We start from the raw sequence: 18,673 nt of genomic DNA, 5'->3' as shown, positions 1-18,673 counted from the left end.
CCAGATCTCCTGAGTCACATTCCAGCATCTTAATCACAAGGCCAGCCTTCCTCCTGTGAAGGACAGTAAGATAGTCTTGGTGTTAAAGTCAGGAGTGGGAGCCAGGAGCTGTGGGTCCTATTAATGGCTCTACCCCATAGGCGCCAACTCAGTGGGTGCTCTGGGGCTGGAGCACCCATGGGGAAAAATTAGTGGGTACTCTGCACCCACCAGCAGCCAAGCTTCCCTCTCTGCCCCCACCCCCCGCCTCACCTCCTCTTCTGCCTCCTCCCCTGAGCGCACCGCGTCCCTGCTCCTCCACCTACCTTCCAGCGCTTGCCGCCTCCAAACAGCTGTTTGGCTGTGTAGCAAGCTCTGGGAGGGGAGGGGGGAGGAGCGGGAACGTGGTACGCTCAAGGGAGGAGGCAGGGCCGGGGCGTGGATTTGGGGAAGGAGTCGGAATAGGGGCAGGGAGGGGGCAGGGACTTTGGGGAAGGGGTTGGAATGGGGGCAGGGCAGGGGCAAAACGGGGCAGGGCTGGGGTGGAGTCGGGGCGGGGCCGGGGGCAGAGGGGGGTCAAGCATCCACTGGCGCGAGCAGAAGTCAGCGCCTATGGACCATAGTTTTCTTGTGTGACCCTGAGCACGTCACTTAACCTTAATGTGCCTCAGTTTCCCCATCTGTAAAATGGACGGAAATAAGTCTATCTCACAGGTGTGCTGTGAGGTTTAGTTCATTGAAATGCAAAAAGAGCTCAGAGATCCTCAGATGGACAGTGCTATGGAAGTGCAAGAAGTGTGTCAGTGTATTATTGTAAGAGACAATGCTTCAGACGACCTGGAATAGTGCAGATTGTGCTTACCAATGGGCCTTGCTTTATATCACACTGCACATTCTCTCCTGTCAGTTCAAGCTGAGTGCAGGCTGATTAAGACTAATGCTGTGGTAAGCAAGGGAATGCAGGGCGGGCCTCTTTTAGGACCATAGCCAGTAACGCTGAGTGTGTTGTAGTACATCAGCGCTAATCAAAAAGTCATGTGACCTTCAATTAATGATATTAACATAAATCACGTAACCATTATCTAGTAATCAGTGGGGTGGAGGGCTTTTTAAAGGCTTTACATTACAAATTTGGTAATTCAATGGCAAGGAAAGGGCTTCTAAAGTTCTTCTATTGGATTCTGCTTTGCAAAATGGTTCAAAAGGTTTTTAAATTCTTTTTTAAATGAGTTAAAAGGTAGCACCGTTCAAAAGGCTAATTAGCTTTATGCCTTCCAAAATCCTGCTTTCACTATAGGTCACAATCAAATCATGGGAGTTTCTTGACGCAAAGGAACACCTTGGATAATGCATTGATGTCCAAATAATGTTAATTATGAAGCCTGATTCCCTCTGTTCCCCTACCCCCACCCTGGTACATCCCACTCCTACCTTTTTCCATTCCTGGCTCTGTAAAATGATCACGGGCTGTTTATACAGCGCTGCTCCCTTCACCAAGTGTAGCATTTAGTACTGTGCACTATCTCCACTCCATGCTTCGTTTCTGAAAAAAATCTATGCAGCGCTGGAAATTGCCTGAGATGAGCCAACTTGAAACCAAAAAATCCCAGTTAAGACAGGTTTTAATTATTACATTTTCTATTAATATGTTGAAGGTCAGTGGAACTGCCCCAGTTTTCAAGAAGCTCTGGGCAATTTCACCTGATCTTATATTTTAGCACTAAATCCATACTTATTAAAGGATTTAGCAGGTAGGTCAGAAGTGGCTAAATCTCTGATTCTGCTTCACATGAATACTGAACGTTTTTTTTCTTCATCTGTACTGCTCCTCACTACGCTGGAAATGTTTAAAATTCTGCCATGTCCATATTAGGCACTTAATTTTTTTAAATATGTAGAAACCGATTTGTGACAAATTAAGTAAAAATTGGCATCATTGTTCCTTACCTCCCACCTGATTCTGTTTTGAAACACAGGGTTACACCATAAGCTGCGGTGAAGTATCAATTAAAAGGGGTCATTCTGACGTTAAGATCTGGGAGTCCATGAAGGAAGCATTCCGCAGGTAGCGAGGTGCATGGTGGGGTTTTCTTTCTTCTGGTGCATCATAGTCAGGGAACCAAGCTATTTACTTTCTAAGGGAAACACTGTGGTCAGCCTCTATGAGGATGTGCGTAAATGGAGGGGGATACAAGAATCATGCACTTTCGTCCTTGCATCCTGCACAAGAAATAGCCAGAATCCCATTGGAATGAGGTGAGGACAGAGTCAAAGCTCCCTTTCCCCCATCTCACCTCAGTGAAAACCAGAGCTGGTCAAAGAGAGGTTGGATCCTCCTCCAGGGTGGTGTAGCTGACACACTTGTGCACTGCCTGGGAGCCCCCAGGAATATCATGGCTGAACCACAGGACTGCACGGCCCATTCTCACACCTACTAATGCACTCGATAGCTCCTTGGATACAGTCTACCCCAAAACCCATTCAAAAGGTTCTGAGTGGTCACAGAAATCACCAAATGCCCCCACAATGTAAAATTAAATGAACTCAGTCCCCTAATGTTGCTTGACCTTCTCATAAACAAACTAGGGAAATGCAACCTAGAAGGTGGGTGTGTAAATGGTTGGAAAACTGTTCCCAGAGAGTAGTTATCAATGGTTCACGGTCAAGCCTGGAAGGGTTATGTCGGGTGGAGTCCCGCAGGGATCAGTTCTGTGTCCAATTCTGTTCAATATCTTCATCAATGATTTAGATAATCGCATAGAGAATACACTGATAAAGTTTGCAGACGATACCAAGCTGGGAGGGATTGCAAGTGCTTTGGAGGATAGGATTAAAATTCAGAATGATCTGGACAAACTGGAGAAATGGTCTGAAGAAAATAGGATGAAATTCAATAAGGACAAATGCAAAGAATTCCACTTAGGAAGGCATAGTCAGTTGCACACATACAAAATGGGAAATGATTGCCTAGGAAGGAGTACTGCGGAAAGGGATCTGGGGTTATAGTGGATCACAAGCTAAATATGAGTCAACAGTGTAACGTTGTAGCAAATAAAGCAAACATCATTCTGAGATGTGCAGGAGTGTTGTAAGCAAGACACAAGAAGTAATTTTTCCTCTGTACTCCACGCTGATTAGGCCTTAGTTGGAGAATTGTGTCCAATTCTGGGCACCACATTACAGGAAAGATGTGGACAAATTGGAGCAAGTCCAGAGAAGAGCAACAAAATGATTAAAGGTCTAGAAAACATGACCTCTGAGGGAAGATTGAAAAAATTGGTTCTGTTTAGTCTGGAGAAGAGAAGGTTGAGAGGGGACATGATAACAGTTTTCAAGTACATAAAAGGTTGTTACAAGGAGGAGGGAGAAAAATTGTTTTCATTAAACTATGAAGATAGGACAAGAAGCAATGGGCTTAAATTGCAGCAAGGGAGGTTTAGGTTGGACATTAGAAAAAACTTCCTGTCAGGGTAGATAAGCACTGGAATAAATTGCCTAGAGAGGTTGTGGAATCTCCATCATTGGAGATTTTTAAGAGCAGGTTGGACAAACACCTGTCAGGGATGGTCTAAATAATACTTAGTCCTGCCATGAGTGCCAGGGACTGGACTAGCTGACCCTTCCAGTCCTAGGATTCTGTGATTCCATGAAATAAACTTGACTTCTGCTGATCAGCTGGTTCATGCTAATTAGTGTAGCTGGTTCAATAGTGAGGGTGGGGAGCAAGGCGTAGTGTTAGTGACCTACAAGCCCCACACTGGTCAGTTGGAGAACTGGCTGAAGCTCTAGATTTTCCATTTCTTGATTCCCCCTGCTGCTGTAGAGGTTTGGAGGGTATTCCACAGTTCTTTGGACAGCACCTTTGCTTTCTACCCAGCACTGAGCCAGGCCTTGGGAGCCAGCCACCACCTTGTTTTTTTTCTGTTATTCTGTTCCATAGGGAAGGGACATCAGGACTTTCCTGGGGCACAGGTAGAGGTGGGTCAGATTTTCCTCTCCGACATGCATGGACTGTTTGGAGCCAATAGGAGCCCCATTCAAGCTCAGAGTTTGGCCAGCGGTTTGTCCACAAGCTCATTTGAATTCCTGCAAGGGACTGCAGCCGTCCGTGACAGCAAAGAAAGAAAAACAGTATGGAAAGGATGTAGGAATATACAATGCACCTAGGAATAGGCTGCGGAATAGCTAAGCTATTTGTACAAACAGTAAAAGAGATTAAAGATGAAAGGAAATATTTAGCCACCTTTTGGGGACAGCTGGTGTGAAAATAGTTGTTAACAGGCAGGGCTTTTATACTCAAGTGGAGTGTTCTAGCTAAGCTTAAATAGGCAGGAGCAGCATAATGCAGCTGGCCAGAGCCTGTGGATACAGTAACAGGAGAATTAAAAGCTTTTCTTCTACTGATTCACTCACACGGCTCACATGTTAGCTAATCACACTCTAATTTTAACAACAGAATTGGGAAACTTGAAAAAAAATGTGGCTCCGATTAAAAATGGAGATGGCAAATTCTATCGCTCGGTCCAAATGATAAAGTAACAATTCACCTGCCCTCTTCAGTAAATCAACCTTGCCTGTTTCAAGTTGCCTGCAAAGACCTGTATTTAAAAGAAAACCTAATCTCAAATCCCCTTTGATCATGTCTCTGAGGCCCACCATAAAAATAAAAGCTACTCTGGCTATTTAATCATCCATTAGACACCTGTGAGCACAAGAAGATCAGGTTATAAAGGGCTAGTTGATGTATGGCAAGCTGTGTGCTGTAAGGCTATTTAAATTGTACAGTTCACAGCTATTTTTAAACTGGCTGTTAAATGGAAGATTTAGATTGGCAAATGCCTGGCTCTCCTTGTCAAGAATCATTAAATTACACATTAATGTGACTGTCTGAAGTACCTTTTTTTCCACAGGTATTGATATAGATTGTCAACTGCGATTCTTTGTTTAGGGCTCTTTGGGACTAGAATCTTAGATATCTAGGGACAAATTCTCACCTAGAAAAATTCCATTGCGGTCAACACCATTTGAGGATTTGGCTTTTTTACACTAGAGATGGAGAAGGTCTATTAGATCATGGGTTCTCTACCTGAAGGTCACAGCCACCCTGTCCTTGCCATGTTGCTAAAAGGGAGGAAGCTCTGACTAGATCCTAGCTAGATTGGAGGGTTTCTGCTGTGGAGAAGGAGGTTCTGGTGTAGAAAAGGTTCAGAATCACAGTTTCAGATCATCTAGTGCATGCCCCTGCCACTGCAGAGTTGTTCTCTACAGTGCTAGTGGATGTTCCAATTGAGATTTCAATGTCCCAAGCAATGGGGCTTCCACCCGTTTTCACAGAAGACTTAGTCCACAGAGATTCACCTTTGGGAGCTTTTTCCTAACACTTACCTGAATTTACCCTTTGTGTAGTGCCACTCCACTACCCTAGTTTCACACGTTTAAATAACTCTTATCAGTTTCTCAAGATGGATTCACAATAGCCTCCTTTTGTCCCCACTTTCATTTCTTCTCAGCCTTTCTGTAGAAATATGACCTGCTAAGGGTTCCTTTCTCCCAGTCTTGTAGATAGAGTACAGGATAGGATGTCAGGAGATCTGGGTTCTCTTTCCATCTCTGCCACAGATTTCTTGTATGCCCATGGGCAAGTCATTTAGCTTCTCTTTGTCTCAATTTTCCTTGTCTTTGAAAATGAAGGTGATGCCTACTTACCCCACAAAGGAATGTCATCAGACTGTAACCCACTAACATTTGTTAAAGTGTTTTGAGATGCTTGGATAGCAGGCTCAATATATGTGCAAAGTATTATTGTGCGGATGTTTATATAGCTCATTGCAGTAACAAAAGACTCAATCCTATAAGATGCTGAATATCTCATTCTCTCTCTCTGGGTACTTAACTGGCCTTCTATTACCATAACATCTGAGCACCTAACCTTCCTCTGCAGCATGGGGCACGGGTCAGTTGCTAGTTTGAACTAGAGTAAAGGTGGATTCTCTGTAACTTGAAGTCTTTAGATCAAGGTTTGAGGGCTTCGGTAACTCAGCCAGAGGTTATGGGCCTATAACAGGAGAGGGTGGGTGAGGTTCTGTCGGTGCAATGTGAAGGAAGCTAGACTAGAGGATCATGATGGTCCCTTCTGGCCTTAAAGTCTATGAGTCTCTGAACCTGTTAATGGATTTTATCCTCACAACACCTCTATGAGATAGGGAGATGCTGTTGTCCCCCTTTTACAGATCGGGAGCCTAGGTACAGATAGGGTTGCCAATTTTCTAACTGCACAAAACCAAACACCCTAGCCCCCCCACTTCCCTGAGGCCCCACCCCCTGCTCACTACATTCCCCCTCCCTCGGTGGCTCACTCTCCTCCATCTTCACTCACTTTCCCTGGGCTAGATCAGAGGGTTGGGGTGTGGGAGAGGCTCTAACTGGGGGTGTGGGCTCCAGGGTGGGGCCAGAAATGAGGGGTTCAGGGTGCAGGAAGGGGCTCCAGGCTGGGGCAGGGAGTTGGGGTACGGAAGGGGGTGAGGGCTCCGGTTTGGGGTGCAGGCTCTGGGGTGGGACTGGGGATGAGGGGTTTGGAGTGCAGGAGTGGGCTCCAGGCTAGGGGGTGGGGCAGAGGGATTCAGAAGCTGGGAGGGGGTACCGGCTCTGGAATGGGGGTGCAGGCTCTGAGGTGGGGCCGGGGATGAAGGGTTTGGGGTGCAGACGGGGGCTCCAGGCTGGGGCTGAGGCCGAGGAATTTGGAGGGCAGGATCGTGCTACGGGTTGAGGCAGGGGGTTGGGGTACAGGAGGAGATATGGGCTCTGGGGTGGAGGTGTGGGTTCTTTGGGGTGAGGGGTTCAGGGTGTGGGAGGGGGCTCTGGGCTGGGACAGGGGGCTGGAGTATGGGGGGGTGAGAGCTCTGGCTGGGGTTGTGGGCTCTGGGGTGGGGACAGGGATGAGAGGTTTGGGGTACAGGAGGGGGGCAGGGGACTCAGGCCTGGGGCAGGGGGTTAGGGCATGGGCTTACCTTGAGTGCCTCCCAGTCAGTGGCACAGTGGGGCTAAGGTAGGTTTCCTGCCTGACTTGGCTTCACACTGAGCCCCCGAAGCGGTGAGCAGATCCGGCTCCTAGTTTGGGGGGCCAGGCGGCTCTGCGCGCTGCTCTCGCCCGCAGGCACTGCTCCTCCCACCCCTAGGTTCCATTGTCTGGTGCTCGTGATGGGGGCAGCACACGGAGCCCTGGACTTAAATGCAAAAAGTCTTGAACTTCTTCAGTCTCAAGGCATTTCTTCTCCTCTGGTTACGGGGTCTTTGCCATAAAGTGTTTAGTTTTTACTCTGTTTACTTTATTTTCTCCCAGACTTTATCATCTCACAGGTCGGCCAAAGAGAGCCAACTTTTTTCAGTGCAGGTGCTCAGCTTGACTCCTACAGGAGTTAATTTGAACATCGAATGCAATCACGATACCCCAATAGGCCTAGTTCCGTGACTGTGTAGTCTGCTGATTAGAGCAGCGGGCAGGAAATAAGGATTGCTGGGTTCTGTTCCCAGCTATCCTACTGATCTGAGGGGCATCACTTAACTGGTCTGTGCCTCGTTTTCTCAGCGTGCACTGTGGCGTGACAATACTCACAATCCCACATGAGAGTTGAGAGAATCAATTTGTTAATTCCAGAAACAAAGGGTAAAACTTTCAAAAACACAAGTGACTCAGGAACCTACAAACCTTTAAAAATCTGGGCCTTTGGCACTTTGGAGCCTGTGTTCCATTGACTCCTGAGGGCCAGATTTTAAAGGTATTTAGGCACCTACAGATACAGATAGGCTCCTGGTGGGGTTTTCAAAAGCACCTAAGCACCAGTAGCCACCTACCTGCATCGTTAGGCTCCTAAATACTTCTGAAAATCTGGCCCTAAGTCACTTTTGAAAATGGCACTTAAGGTCATGAGTCACTTCAGTGCTTCTGAAAATGGTAGTCCAAGTACATTATTAGAAATTGAAGGCTGCATGATTCAGCAGAAAGAGTTCAAGGACCTGTAAGTGACTGAAATGAAGGGAATTGGCTGGAGGAGAAGGGGTGGATCGTGGGTTTCCAACCCTCTAGGATTGGCCTGGAGTCTCCAGGAATTAAAGATTTAATATTTAATTAAAAATTATGTCACGTGATGAAATCTTCAGGAATACATCCAACCAAAATTGGAAATCCAAGGTGGATCACTTGACAAATTGCTCTGCTCTGTTCATTTCCTCTGAAGCATCTGGCACTGGCCGCTTTCAGAAGACAGAATAGTGGGCTTGATGGACTATTGGTCTAACCCAGTATGGTCGTTCTTATATACTTATGGTCTTACAATTGCAAACACATAAATTGTAGTATGTGGCAAGCAGCTAGAAAGTTTGTAAGGCACTTTGCGAATGAGGTGTGTTCTACAAGGGCTAAGTATTATTATTTCTTACAGTAATTACTCTCTGTAAAGAGCTCTGAGTGCCTTGAAGGAAAGGGTCCATTTAATTGTAAGGTCGTAAAACCCCTGCTGACTGGCTTTATGGACACACCAAATCTCCCTCTCCAAATCAAAATGAACCCAGCAGCCCCACCAAGCATAGCAGAAGCACCTCAAAGTCTCTGTATATCTGAAGATCCCTGTCACTGGCCATATTAATTAGAAAAAGACTAAGGCAAGCTTATATAAGGGTGAATTTCAGTCAGGTGTGATGTTAATGCAGGCTGAGTAGTCCTGAATTTTTTATGTGCAGTCAGTGACCTGAAGCAAATGTTTCATCTGATACCAACCCCTTCTTCACCCACAAACTTCTAGGACTAAATCCTGCCCCTAATATACTGAGGCACACAAAAGGGGAGAGACTGAAGCCATCCTGGGCTCCTTAGCCACGCTGGTGGGACATAACAGGATGGCGTGAGGAGTGGGAGGGAAATGTGCTCTGTAGAGCACCTTACTGCACCTTAACATGAGAGTGTCATGCACAGTTCCTCGTGCCTGCTAGCAGCATACATGCTTAGGGCTGCGGGGGCCTCTTAACACCCCGAGCAAGCTGATCCTTCCCCACTCAGCTGTGGCCTGCTAGCTGGTGCATTCGCCACTGCCCTGCCTGTCGAGTACTTGGCTAGAATTCTGCCCAGCTCTGCACAGGCGCACTGAAAGGAAAAATGTTCCTGTCCCCTCTCCCTATGCCCTCCTTCCTCCTCCCTCCTCCTCCCCCGGGAGGGTTATAGCAGAGAGAGTCGTGTCCCTAGAAACGGACGGCAGCTAAGGGGGATTAAATACTGAACTGCTGGGCGGATTCGGCCCCGTTCATATGTGCTGTGCGGAACTGCCAGGGAGTAGAGGGAGTCATTAGTCTGAGAAGAAGTCAAGGTGTTTGAACTCACATGTGGCTTGAAAGGGGGAGAGTGTCGTTAGGTTTGTGTTACACAGATCGAAGGGAAGAAGTCAGCTGACCAGTCTGGAGTCCAGTGAAGCAGCAATGGAGACATGTCATTTCATTTGCTGTGTAACGCCATTTTGGGGTTTGTTTGATTGTTTTCCTGTGAGCCAGTGTCCAATGATAACAGCAGAAATAGGCACTTACCATCTGTGTCATGGATATCTGGTCCCCTCCAGCCCTTTTTCCCCAGACCAATAATAAAATAAGATGTAGATGAAAGGGCCAGGTTTTAGGATTTTAGGGCCAGATTTTCAGCAATGCCAAGCACCCCACAGTCTCACCAGAGATCTGTGGGCACCTAGCACGTCTACAGATAAGGCCTGCAGGGTCTGATCCTGCCAGGAGACGAGTGCCAAGGTATTGAGCATCCTCAGCTTCCAGTGACATCAGGGAGAGTTGAGGACACATAGCAGCCCCGCAAGCAGCAGACCATAAATCTCATCAGATAAGAGTATAGGCCCCTCAGTGCCCGGAAGAGGATTTTTAATGAGGGAGCGGTAAAACAGAGTCCTGGCTTCACCCACAGAGAAAACCTAATAAAAATGTTCTTTATTAACGTTACCCAAAACTAAAAGAGGTGATTTAATGAATCTCAGCTCCTGCATCATGGGATAACAAGCTGCAAATAAACTTTGCCAGCACTTAACTTTATCATTGGTGATTTATCAGTGCATTGTTTTCACACTTAACCAGTTTTTAATTAAATTTGACTTTTGTTCCGTTTGTTGGAAGAGCCTTTCCCTTTGGATGTGGTCAGCACAAAAGCTTGAGGAGTGTGATAGAATTTGAAAGCAAAGAGGAGGATCAATCGCAGCAGACCTCTGCAATCCATGTCCGTCTCTTTTTTCTAATCTACTTATTAGATTCTTATTGTCAGAAAGGATTAGTGTTATGAGCGGCAGGAATTCCTTTCATTCCCCGTAAGGCGAGGTAGTGAAGTGTGGCTGCTTTGTTAAAAATAACATTCTGGATTTCTTCCCCGACCCCACCCTCTCTCTTTTCTCCTCTCCCACAGAGATTTGTGCAGCGGATTGCGGAGGGCACGGCATCTGTGTCGGAGGCACCTGCCGCTGTGAGGAGGGATGGATGGGCGCAGCCTGTGATCAGCGGGCGTGTCACCCACGCTGCAATGAGCATGGGACATGTCGGGATGGCAAGTGTGAATGCAGCCCGGGCTGGAATGGAGAGCACTGCACTATTGGTAGGGGGAAAATAATTTTAAAAGAATAATTGAGGAACAGGGAGAGGACGGGGGAGAAAAGAAGCATGCGTAATTGAATCTATGTGATTTAGTGTAGCATGAGCACCTTTGTTCTTGGATTTCAAGTTCTGACATCATACATTTTCATCTGGGAACAAGACAAAATGTCCTTTCATTTGGTGATGACCTGGTTAGATATATATATTTTACTATCAGAAGTGAAATATACATATATACTGTTTGATCTGTCAGACACAAGCTGTCAAACCTTACTTAGATTCTTCAGAAATTGACTCTTGTAAAAGGTCTTTTCGTTGACCTCCAAGACTCCTCTGTACTGTGATATCAGCTTATTCAGAAACATGCAGCCTATTTTAAGTTTCTTTTACCCTGACTCACGCCATTATTTGCACAGTGACACAGAGAATTATATTCAGAAAATTTCTCGCTGATTTTCAAAGCTGTCTTGCTAATTCTCTCTCTGCCTTGCTGTCTCTCTAGGCATCTCACTTTTCTTTCTCACCATCTTCGTACATCTAATGCACCTGGCAGTTACCTTAAACGCTGAACTTGTGGTGCACAGATCACTATTATTTATAAGGTACCATCAATCTGCTTAACATTATAGAAAGTGGCACTGTCCCTGCCTTAAGACATCTGTATGCTCATTAATAACATGGTTCAGATTTACGCTGCCTCTTCATCTGAGTTAAGTTTACGCCCTGCTGCACCTTGCCTTTTCTTTTGAGTATCACAACTTTGCCCATTTGATCCCAGTTCAGTGGAGTTGCCTACACAACCTGTCCAAGTCACACAACCGCTAACATTAGTAGTATCCAGCCTACACTTAGATTCACTAATGGGTCTCAGTGACACCAGAGTGGATCAGGCGTAGCTCAGCTGATGCCCAAGGAGTCACTCCAGATTTACACTAGTGTCACCAAGTGAAGAATTTGGCCCTCTGTTTTTTATCAGTTATTCTTACATTCATTTGTCAACATAGCTAAGCATCCAAGTTATCAGCCTGGGCACCATTCACACATGCAAAGATAGTTAATAACTGAAGCATAATCACAAATACTTTAATTCCAGCAATAGGATAATGCAACAAACCATGTTTGTGGCTCAGTTCTGGCTAATGTCCCTCTACCACATTATGGTCTTCACAGACATTCCTAATGAAAAATGTCTGGCACTCAAAAACTCCCCACGACTCATTAGAAATTACATTCTGTTTTCTCTTCCACGTGCCTAACAGCTTTCAGCTCTTCCCATTAACAGTGGGTGAAAATCCCTCTCACAAATGACTTTAAACTGAAAGGAAAGCAACCATGAGTTAATTGGGGAACTGTGGTTACGTAATATTGTTTCATAGTTCTATTTACAACACTGTGTTCACCAAACTGTAGACTTTGAGGTGATGGATAGCAACAAAAATTCATCATTATCCTTGGGGAAAATACTTACATTTAGGGAAATGTCCTAAATCCAGAGGAAAATTTAATTTGGGCTGTATTCATACACAAGAGTACCCGGTTCATACAGTGGATCTTATTCTATTAATGCTGATGCAAAAACAAAATATAAATTTCTTCGTAGTAATACAAAGAAAGTGTGTGATATTTCAGTCTGCAGCTGACAGACCAAGATTGCTTTCAAACAGGTTTTACCTTTCACACTAATTAAAGTGACCATATTGTTTGCAGCACTCCTCATTCTTGGAATAGGGAGTCTACATTATCATGGCAAAGGCAAACACTGCAATGCAGCAAGCATCGAGATTTTAATGGCACCCACTGTACTTTCATACAGTACTACATTCCCATTGCAGTGCTGTCTGGGCTTTAGGAACCATCCCTTATTTTGAGTGCAGAAGTAACTCAGTTTCCTTTCCCCTCCGCCTTCCCCACAGACACTGTGGTTTAACAACAAATTTGTACATAGACTCATGCCTCCGAAGCTGTAAACCATATTTCCTACAGAATATTCATTGGTAATTGTATAGAATATAAAGGAGATGTGACAAAGTCATAAATATCCAAGGAAACTGAATGGCGTGTGAAGGAGTAATAAGCTAGTAATATTGGCACAGATGAAAGGACATTGACTTGGAATTACATTAAGTGTGTGGTAAGCATTCCCGTTGTCCTTGTGTAATTTCCCTGCATGGCAACTTGTTCTGTTGACAGTAATCCCTTATATGTCTGTGTCGTTGCCCAGCCTGCGTTAGCAATGAGAAGCATAAAACCCCATTGCTGAAGTAATTCTTTAATAATATTGCCATGTGTGCAGGTAACAGTGGTAGAAATGGATGATACAAGTAAAGGAAGTTTCTCCTTCCATTTCCTGTTGAGCACATATGAGAGTAAGAACTCCTTTTATTTTCTCGTTTACTGGGAAGGAATAAGTAGGAAGCACTTTCTCATGCTACCAGGGAACTGTGATCCCAGTGGATTAATTTTGTTTGCTCATACAAAGAGTTACATTACCAAGTATAGTAGCTTGATTGCTCACGTTCTGAGATTTCATTAGCGTAACCTCAGTTAATTCCCAACCAGGAAATTGATGCAGAAGCTTGTGTTCATCATCCTAATTCAGCAACTTTCCTTCATTGAGGCAAGAGGGTGGAACATAAAGTTGATTATTTAACTGCAGGAATCTTTAAATCCTGCAGAATTGCTTAATTTATGTACTCTGAATTCTTAAAACAAGAACTAAGGAACGTACACAATGCAGCCACAGTGCTTTTGCATAAACAATCACATGCACTCTGAACAGTCTGGGCTGTAATCAGTGCCTCTCAGTTTCTACTTGACCAGCTGGAATCCAAACAAGACACATTAAGCCAGGATTCTCTTCTCTTTGAGGTAAAAGTTCTAAGCTTATGTCAGACCAGAACCATAGGTGTTCAGATGTCTGAGCATGCTAGAGTATTTGGCCCTATCTCCAGTAGAAACTGAACTGTGTATGACAACCAGTCTCACAACTGAACACAGTTTGGTGTTTTCCGTGGAGAGGATCAAACCATGGTCAGCACCCACTGCACAAGTGTGTTTGATGCCTCGTTCCAACACGCTTTCTGCATCAGCTTTAAACACAGGCTGGCCCCAGATGAGGCGGGGAATTGTAATTGATATTGGATGCCAAACATGGGGCAGCTTCAAGGGCTGACACAGCCTTTGTCAGTATTACTATGGCATAAACTCATGTTATCTCCACTTGCTAAGCACATAAGGGCTGCATTCTGCCCTCTCACTTACATTTATGTTAGACCATTTTAACTCCAGTGACTTCATTGAAGCTGTACCTGATTTACTCGGGTGAAAGGTAGAACAGGAGCAGGCCACATAGTATATTAGAGCACCCATTGCTCCAAAACCCTTTTATTTCCTAAACTCATTCTGCATGCCTGTTGTACAGATTTCCTTTGCACCTTTCCAAAGGAATGCCCACAAGTGATCCAATGACACAACATGTACATGGGAAAAATATGAGTACAGGGAGAAATATTTATGTCTGAATCTACTAGTGTGGCATAAGTTTGGGGCCACATACAGGATATACTCATATGAGGCTGCATTGTTCTTCAAACCATCTAAGTTAAAGGTAACATCTGCAAATAATTGATATAGCTGGCCTGGCAACTTCCTCAATTTTTTTCCTCTGTAAACATTTTCACATCTGAAAATTTCAGCTGTGAAGCAAAACTTTGGCCAAGGTTTTGTATGTTGGGCTGCTCTGAATTTTTAAACCAGAATCGCCCATTCCTGGACTTGTGCAGCCATCCGGGCTTGTAGCAAAGCTGTGCTGCATGTATTCAGTCCTTCTGTGTGGGAGTGATTTGTGAACGACAGTCCATTGGTGTCTAACTCTGGGAATTAAGGCCCTCTTAGCTCAGTACAAAAGTGGGCTTGTGCTTCAACTAACCCATTAGACTCACAGGACTCTAGATTCAAGGGGTGGGGGAAAGAAATTCTGCTAAAGGTTTGTGACCCTCTACTTGGGTGGTCTCCATGAACCGATCTGAAATGAGAAACTCCCCCTTAGGGTGCAAGGACTCCTCTGAGAGCAAGATCACAGGGAGCTTAGGAATAGTGCTGGAACTGGAGAAATAACATGAAACAGCTCTTACTTAACAACAGTTGTGGGAGCAAAAGTGTTTGAGAGAGGGAGCAAAAGAGAGAAAAGCAGAAAATTCCCTCAAGCATCTTTTTTAACAGAGATCAAATGATGTTAAGAGAAGTAGTGTGGTCTGCTGGCTAGAGCAGAGAGCTGCAAGACATGACTTCTGGGTTCTATTTTTGCCTCTGCCACTGACTTCTTCTGTGACCTTGGGCAGACCGATTAGGTAGCCATTTTCAAAGGCACTTGACTCCTTTTGATTTGCAATGAGAACTGGGCACACGACTGCCCTGTGTGCCTCCACAACGTCTCTGTACTTCACTTTATCTTTCCTTACAATGGGTGTATTAATATTTACCTTCCTTGCAGAGCTGTTGTGAGGTTAGTTTAATTTTCGAAAGCAATTCGAGATCTTGGGCTGTATAAATGCAATATGTTATCATTAAGGAGATCCAAAAGTAAAAGACTTTCCAATTCCAATAGTTCCACAGGGGAACAAGACATCTTTGTTAAGAAAATGTGATACTGTTAGGCAAGGTGGAAGAATTTTAGAAAGATGCTGTTTATCCTATCGCAGAGGTGGGTTGTTGCAAGCGATCAGAACCTTACAATGTTCTGCCATTTATTTTTACCTTCCTGTTTCTCTTGCTCAGCTTATTGAATCCCTGCAACCAGACTAAATGGATGATTGAACACAGCCTTCCTCAGTTCTTTGATTGAGAATAGTTTTGTTCCACCTTTTCTTTCTCCTCTCCACACAATAAAAGTTTTTTTTCTTTTAATATCATAGCAAACTTTCCTGTGCCTTTCTTTGCACCTGCACAATCTCATAATAAGCTGTACTGCACTTATTCAATCCTACCTTAAATGTCCTGTCTTTTATCTCCCAAGCTCACTATCTGGATAAGGTAGTGAAAGGTATGGTCTTCCTTCCTCTTTTTTCCTGTTGTCTTTGTGTTTTTTTTAAAAAATGCACCGTGAACATGCTGTCTTGAGGTTGCATCTTTTACTCATTGTCACAAATCTTTTGTTAATACCTGGAAGGGTGAACATTCCGGTCATTTCGGTAGGAAATGTGTCTGGAGCGTCATCCTTTGTAGATGCTGTGATCTCGTGTTAACATTATATCAGTGTTCCCTTCCTCTCTCCCTCCCCTCCACAACATCTCTCATCCCCCACCCCACCCAGCCAGGTAATCAGTCAGGAGGAAAAAAAACATGTCTGTCAATACAGCAGGTGCCCTACGCAGCGTTTGTTTTGTTAAATGTATATGATCCATATGGTAACAAGCAGGTGAGTGTGTTTTCTGTATGAAGTTTCTAGATTTTGGTCGCTAGGTCAGAAATGTTCCCGGGGGTGCTTAAGGGGAGATATTTTTCTTTATATGAAAATGCTATGGTCTTTGGGCCAAGTCCTCCAGTTGTGTAAATCAGTAAAATTCCATTGAAGTTCATGGAATTGTATTGATTTACACCAGCTGAATATCTGGCCCTACATGCCTGTTTGTATTGGTAAAACAAGTCTGGAGCCTGATTCTGATCTCATCTTGGTGTCAATCAGAAGGAAACGGAGTTACACTGTCAGGAAACCAGTGCAATTGTTTTTCACATCAAATTCAAACCACTTAGTTGTTCCTATCTCAGAGCCACAATTCACTATCTGATTTAATTTATGAAATTGTAGCTGTAGTGGCCAAATTGACTTTTAATTAGAAATATTGACTGCAGTCCCAAAATGTGCAATAACTATATAAGATGCCGAAACAATGAACATTTCCCAGATAAGTATAACAAACGGACAATAAATGTGATTGTGTTGGACACAAATGTCCTTCTAGGTGGCTGCTGATACCACACAGAACAGTCAGTTTCCCATTTTAAAAAAAAACAGCTCAAGGAAAGCTTTTTCTACCACTAAATTTAGACTTCAAAATCCTTTATGGTTGTGAGCAATCAGAAATGGTAACCAACCATTAGAAGTTCATGGAGAAAGACAAACATGCCAAAATATTGGTCCAGTGAATTGTTAAAAGGAAGGGTTTGTCTGTAGGCTTTCACTGTGTGACAGAAAACATGGTGGTCCTGACAGCTGCACTTCTCCAGGTGAATTTATGATCTGGCATCTGTTTCCTGCTTCATTTGTTATTAAAGTGCACGTTCAAGTAGAACCACAAATAGGGAAAGTCTCTGAGTGGCCAGCCACGTCTTAATGATAAGGAAATGTCAATGGTTTCAACAACTAATTAGTCCTTTCGTGAGAGAGCAGCACCGATGAGCAGTGTCTTTTCTTGAATCTATGGCTTTAGATTGACTATCTGTTCAGTGGCAGTTAATTTTCTCTAATTGCACAGGGTCAATGAAACACTCTTGACTTGCTTTAAACTAAAAAAAAAAGGGGGGGGTCTTTATTAGATTAAGGAACATGGCTCTTTCTTTCTTTATGGAGTAACAGTGTTGGCATTCTTAAAAGAATATATAGGTCAGCACCAGGCGGTGTGATCAGAACCTCTTGCTAATGTTGTACATGTCAGTGCTTTGCATTACAAAAACTCTCCGGATTTCTTCCTTTCATCTCCATTTGCACTGGAGAAGATTGGATCAAAGGGTAACAGATAAGCACCAAGGGGAAACAGAAGATGAAAAATCATCTTGCAGAGCCTCTCTCCTTGAGATTCAGGGACCAGAGGTAATGAGTAGCCCCCCACACTGTCCCATTTTTTAAAATGTCTTCTACAAATATACCCTCTTGCTCTGGACAGCCTTTTGACTGATTCTAATTGCCAGGAATAAAGTCACTTTGTACTTACTGAATTTTGCAGTGGGTAATGGGTTAAGCAACATATTATGAATAAACCACTCATTTGTGATTTACATTGCATTCCCTCCTTTGGAAGGATTAGCAATAGCTGAATCTTTCAACGTACATGATTTTTACTTGGCTAAATGCTCGGTGTGCAATTTTCAGAATTACATTTCTCATGCCATTTTGGCTTTCTTAATTATTAACATGTTTCTGGTTGAAATCCCTCCCCAGCAGTCCTGGCTTTTTGAGGTTGAGTAGGATTGACTGCTGGCTTTCCTACTGTTTTAATGTAAACCAGTGAGTCAGTCAAGGCTCTAGAATAGGCCTCCTCTTGTTTCAAAGGGGGAGAGCAGATTTCAGGAGCAAACTTCAACATGGGTAAAACCAAGAAGTTCTTCACTAACAAAGGGCTGTACTGAAATCAGTTCATCTTATCACTGGCATTGGGCCCTCCAGACTAAAGTCGCTTTTTCAAAACTTATAGTGGTCTTCCTTAAAAATTCATTCTGTTTGGAAGTTTCTCCTTGTTTGAGAGAGTTTCCCTATATCCTAAATGCCACTGGAACAGATAATATAACTCAGGATAATTCGTACCTGGTTAGTCGTGAATAACTCTCATCTGAAAAGTTAATCACCTAAATCTGTAATAAGGCCCCTAAATAAATGGTCTGATATTAAAAGGTGCTGCGCATCCACATCTCCCTTTGAAGTCAGTGAATTTTGTTGAGGGTTCAGGTCTTCTGAAAATCATTTCACTTATTTTGGTGCATAACTCTATGCACCCAAGTTTGATAAGTGCGAATTCACAGCTCCTGATAGAGTCACTTGCCAAATCCTACTTGCCCAATTAGTATGGGTGTATTTACATGAGTGAGACAAGCAAGATTAAGCCTTAATATACTAGGAACCATCTGATTTTGGGCTCCTTCGTCCCTCTCTTAGGAGGATTACTCTGCTGGCCCATTGGTTGAGTGGTTTTAAAACATTTTACTGTGTTCCCATTGTATGGAAAGATCTGTTAATGCCTTGCTTTCCCTTGGAGCACACAGAACTTTTCTAGATAACTTTAAAGTTATTGTTCTTGTTTGCAACCACTGGTTGCATTCCTCGGAGTTGCATCCAGCTGTGGCCACCTGGATTCAG

The 18,673-nt window shown here is 44.0% G+C and overlaps 1 protein-coding gene across 2 annotated transcripts in view; it reads left to right on the top strand.

Annotated features, from left to right (window-relative positions):
• The window catches only part of TENM4 (teneurin transmembrane protein 4), a 2,219,108-nt gene that overhangs the window by 2,062,257 nt on the left and 138,178 nt on the right, over positions 1–18,673 (top strand). For both annotated transcript variants that reach the window (XM_074955672.1, XM_074955678.1), the window contains 2 exons: positions 10,421–10,606; positions 15,620–15,646. In XM_074955672.1, coding sequence (XP_074811773.1) covers positions 10,421–10,606; positions 15,620–15,646 — 213 coding nt within the window. The remainder of the gene's footprint in view (positions 1–10,420; positions 10,607–15,619; positions 15,647–18,673) is intronic.

The sequence above is a fragment of the Natator depressus genome, chromosome 1 (genome assembly GCF_965152275.1).
Source record: "Natator depressus isolate rNatDep1 chromosome 1, rNatDep2.hap1, whole genome shotgun sequence".
NCBI classification, from domain to species: domain Eukaryota; kingdom Metazoa; phylum Chordata; order Testudines; family Cheloniidae; genus Natator; species Natator depressus.
Note: the sequence above shows the minus strand (reverse complement) of the source record. Positions and strands in the feature narration are given on the sequence as shown.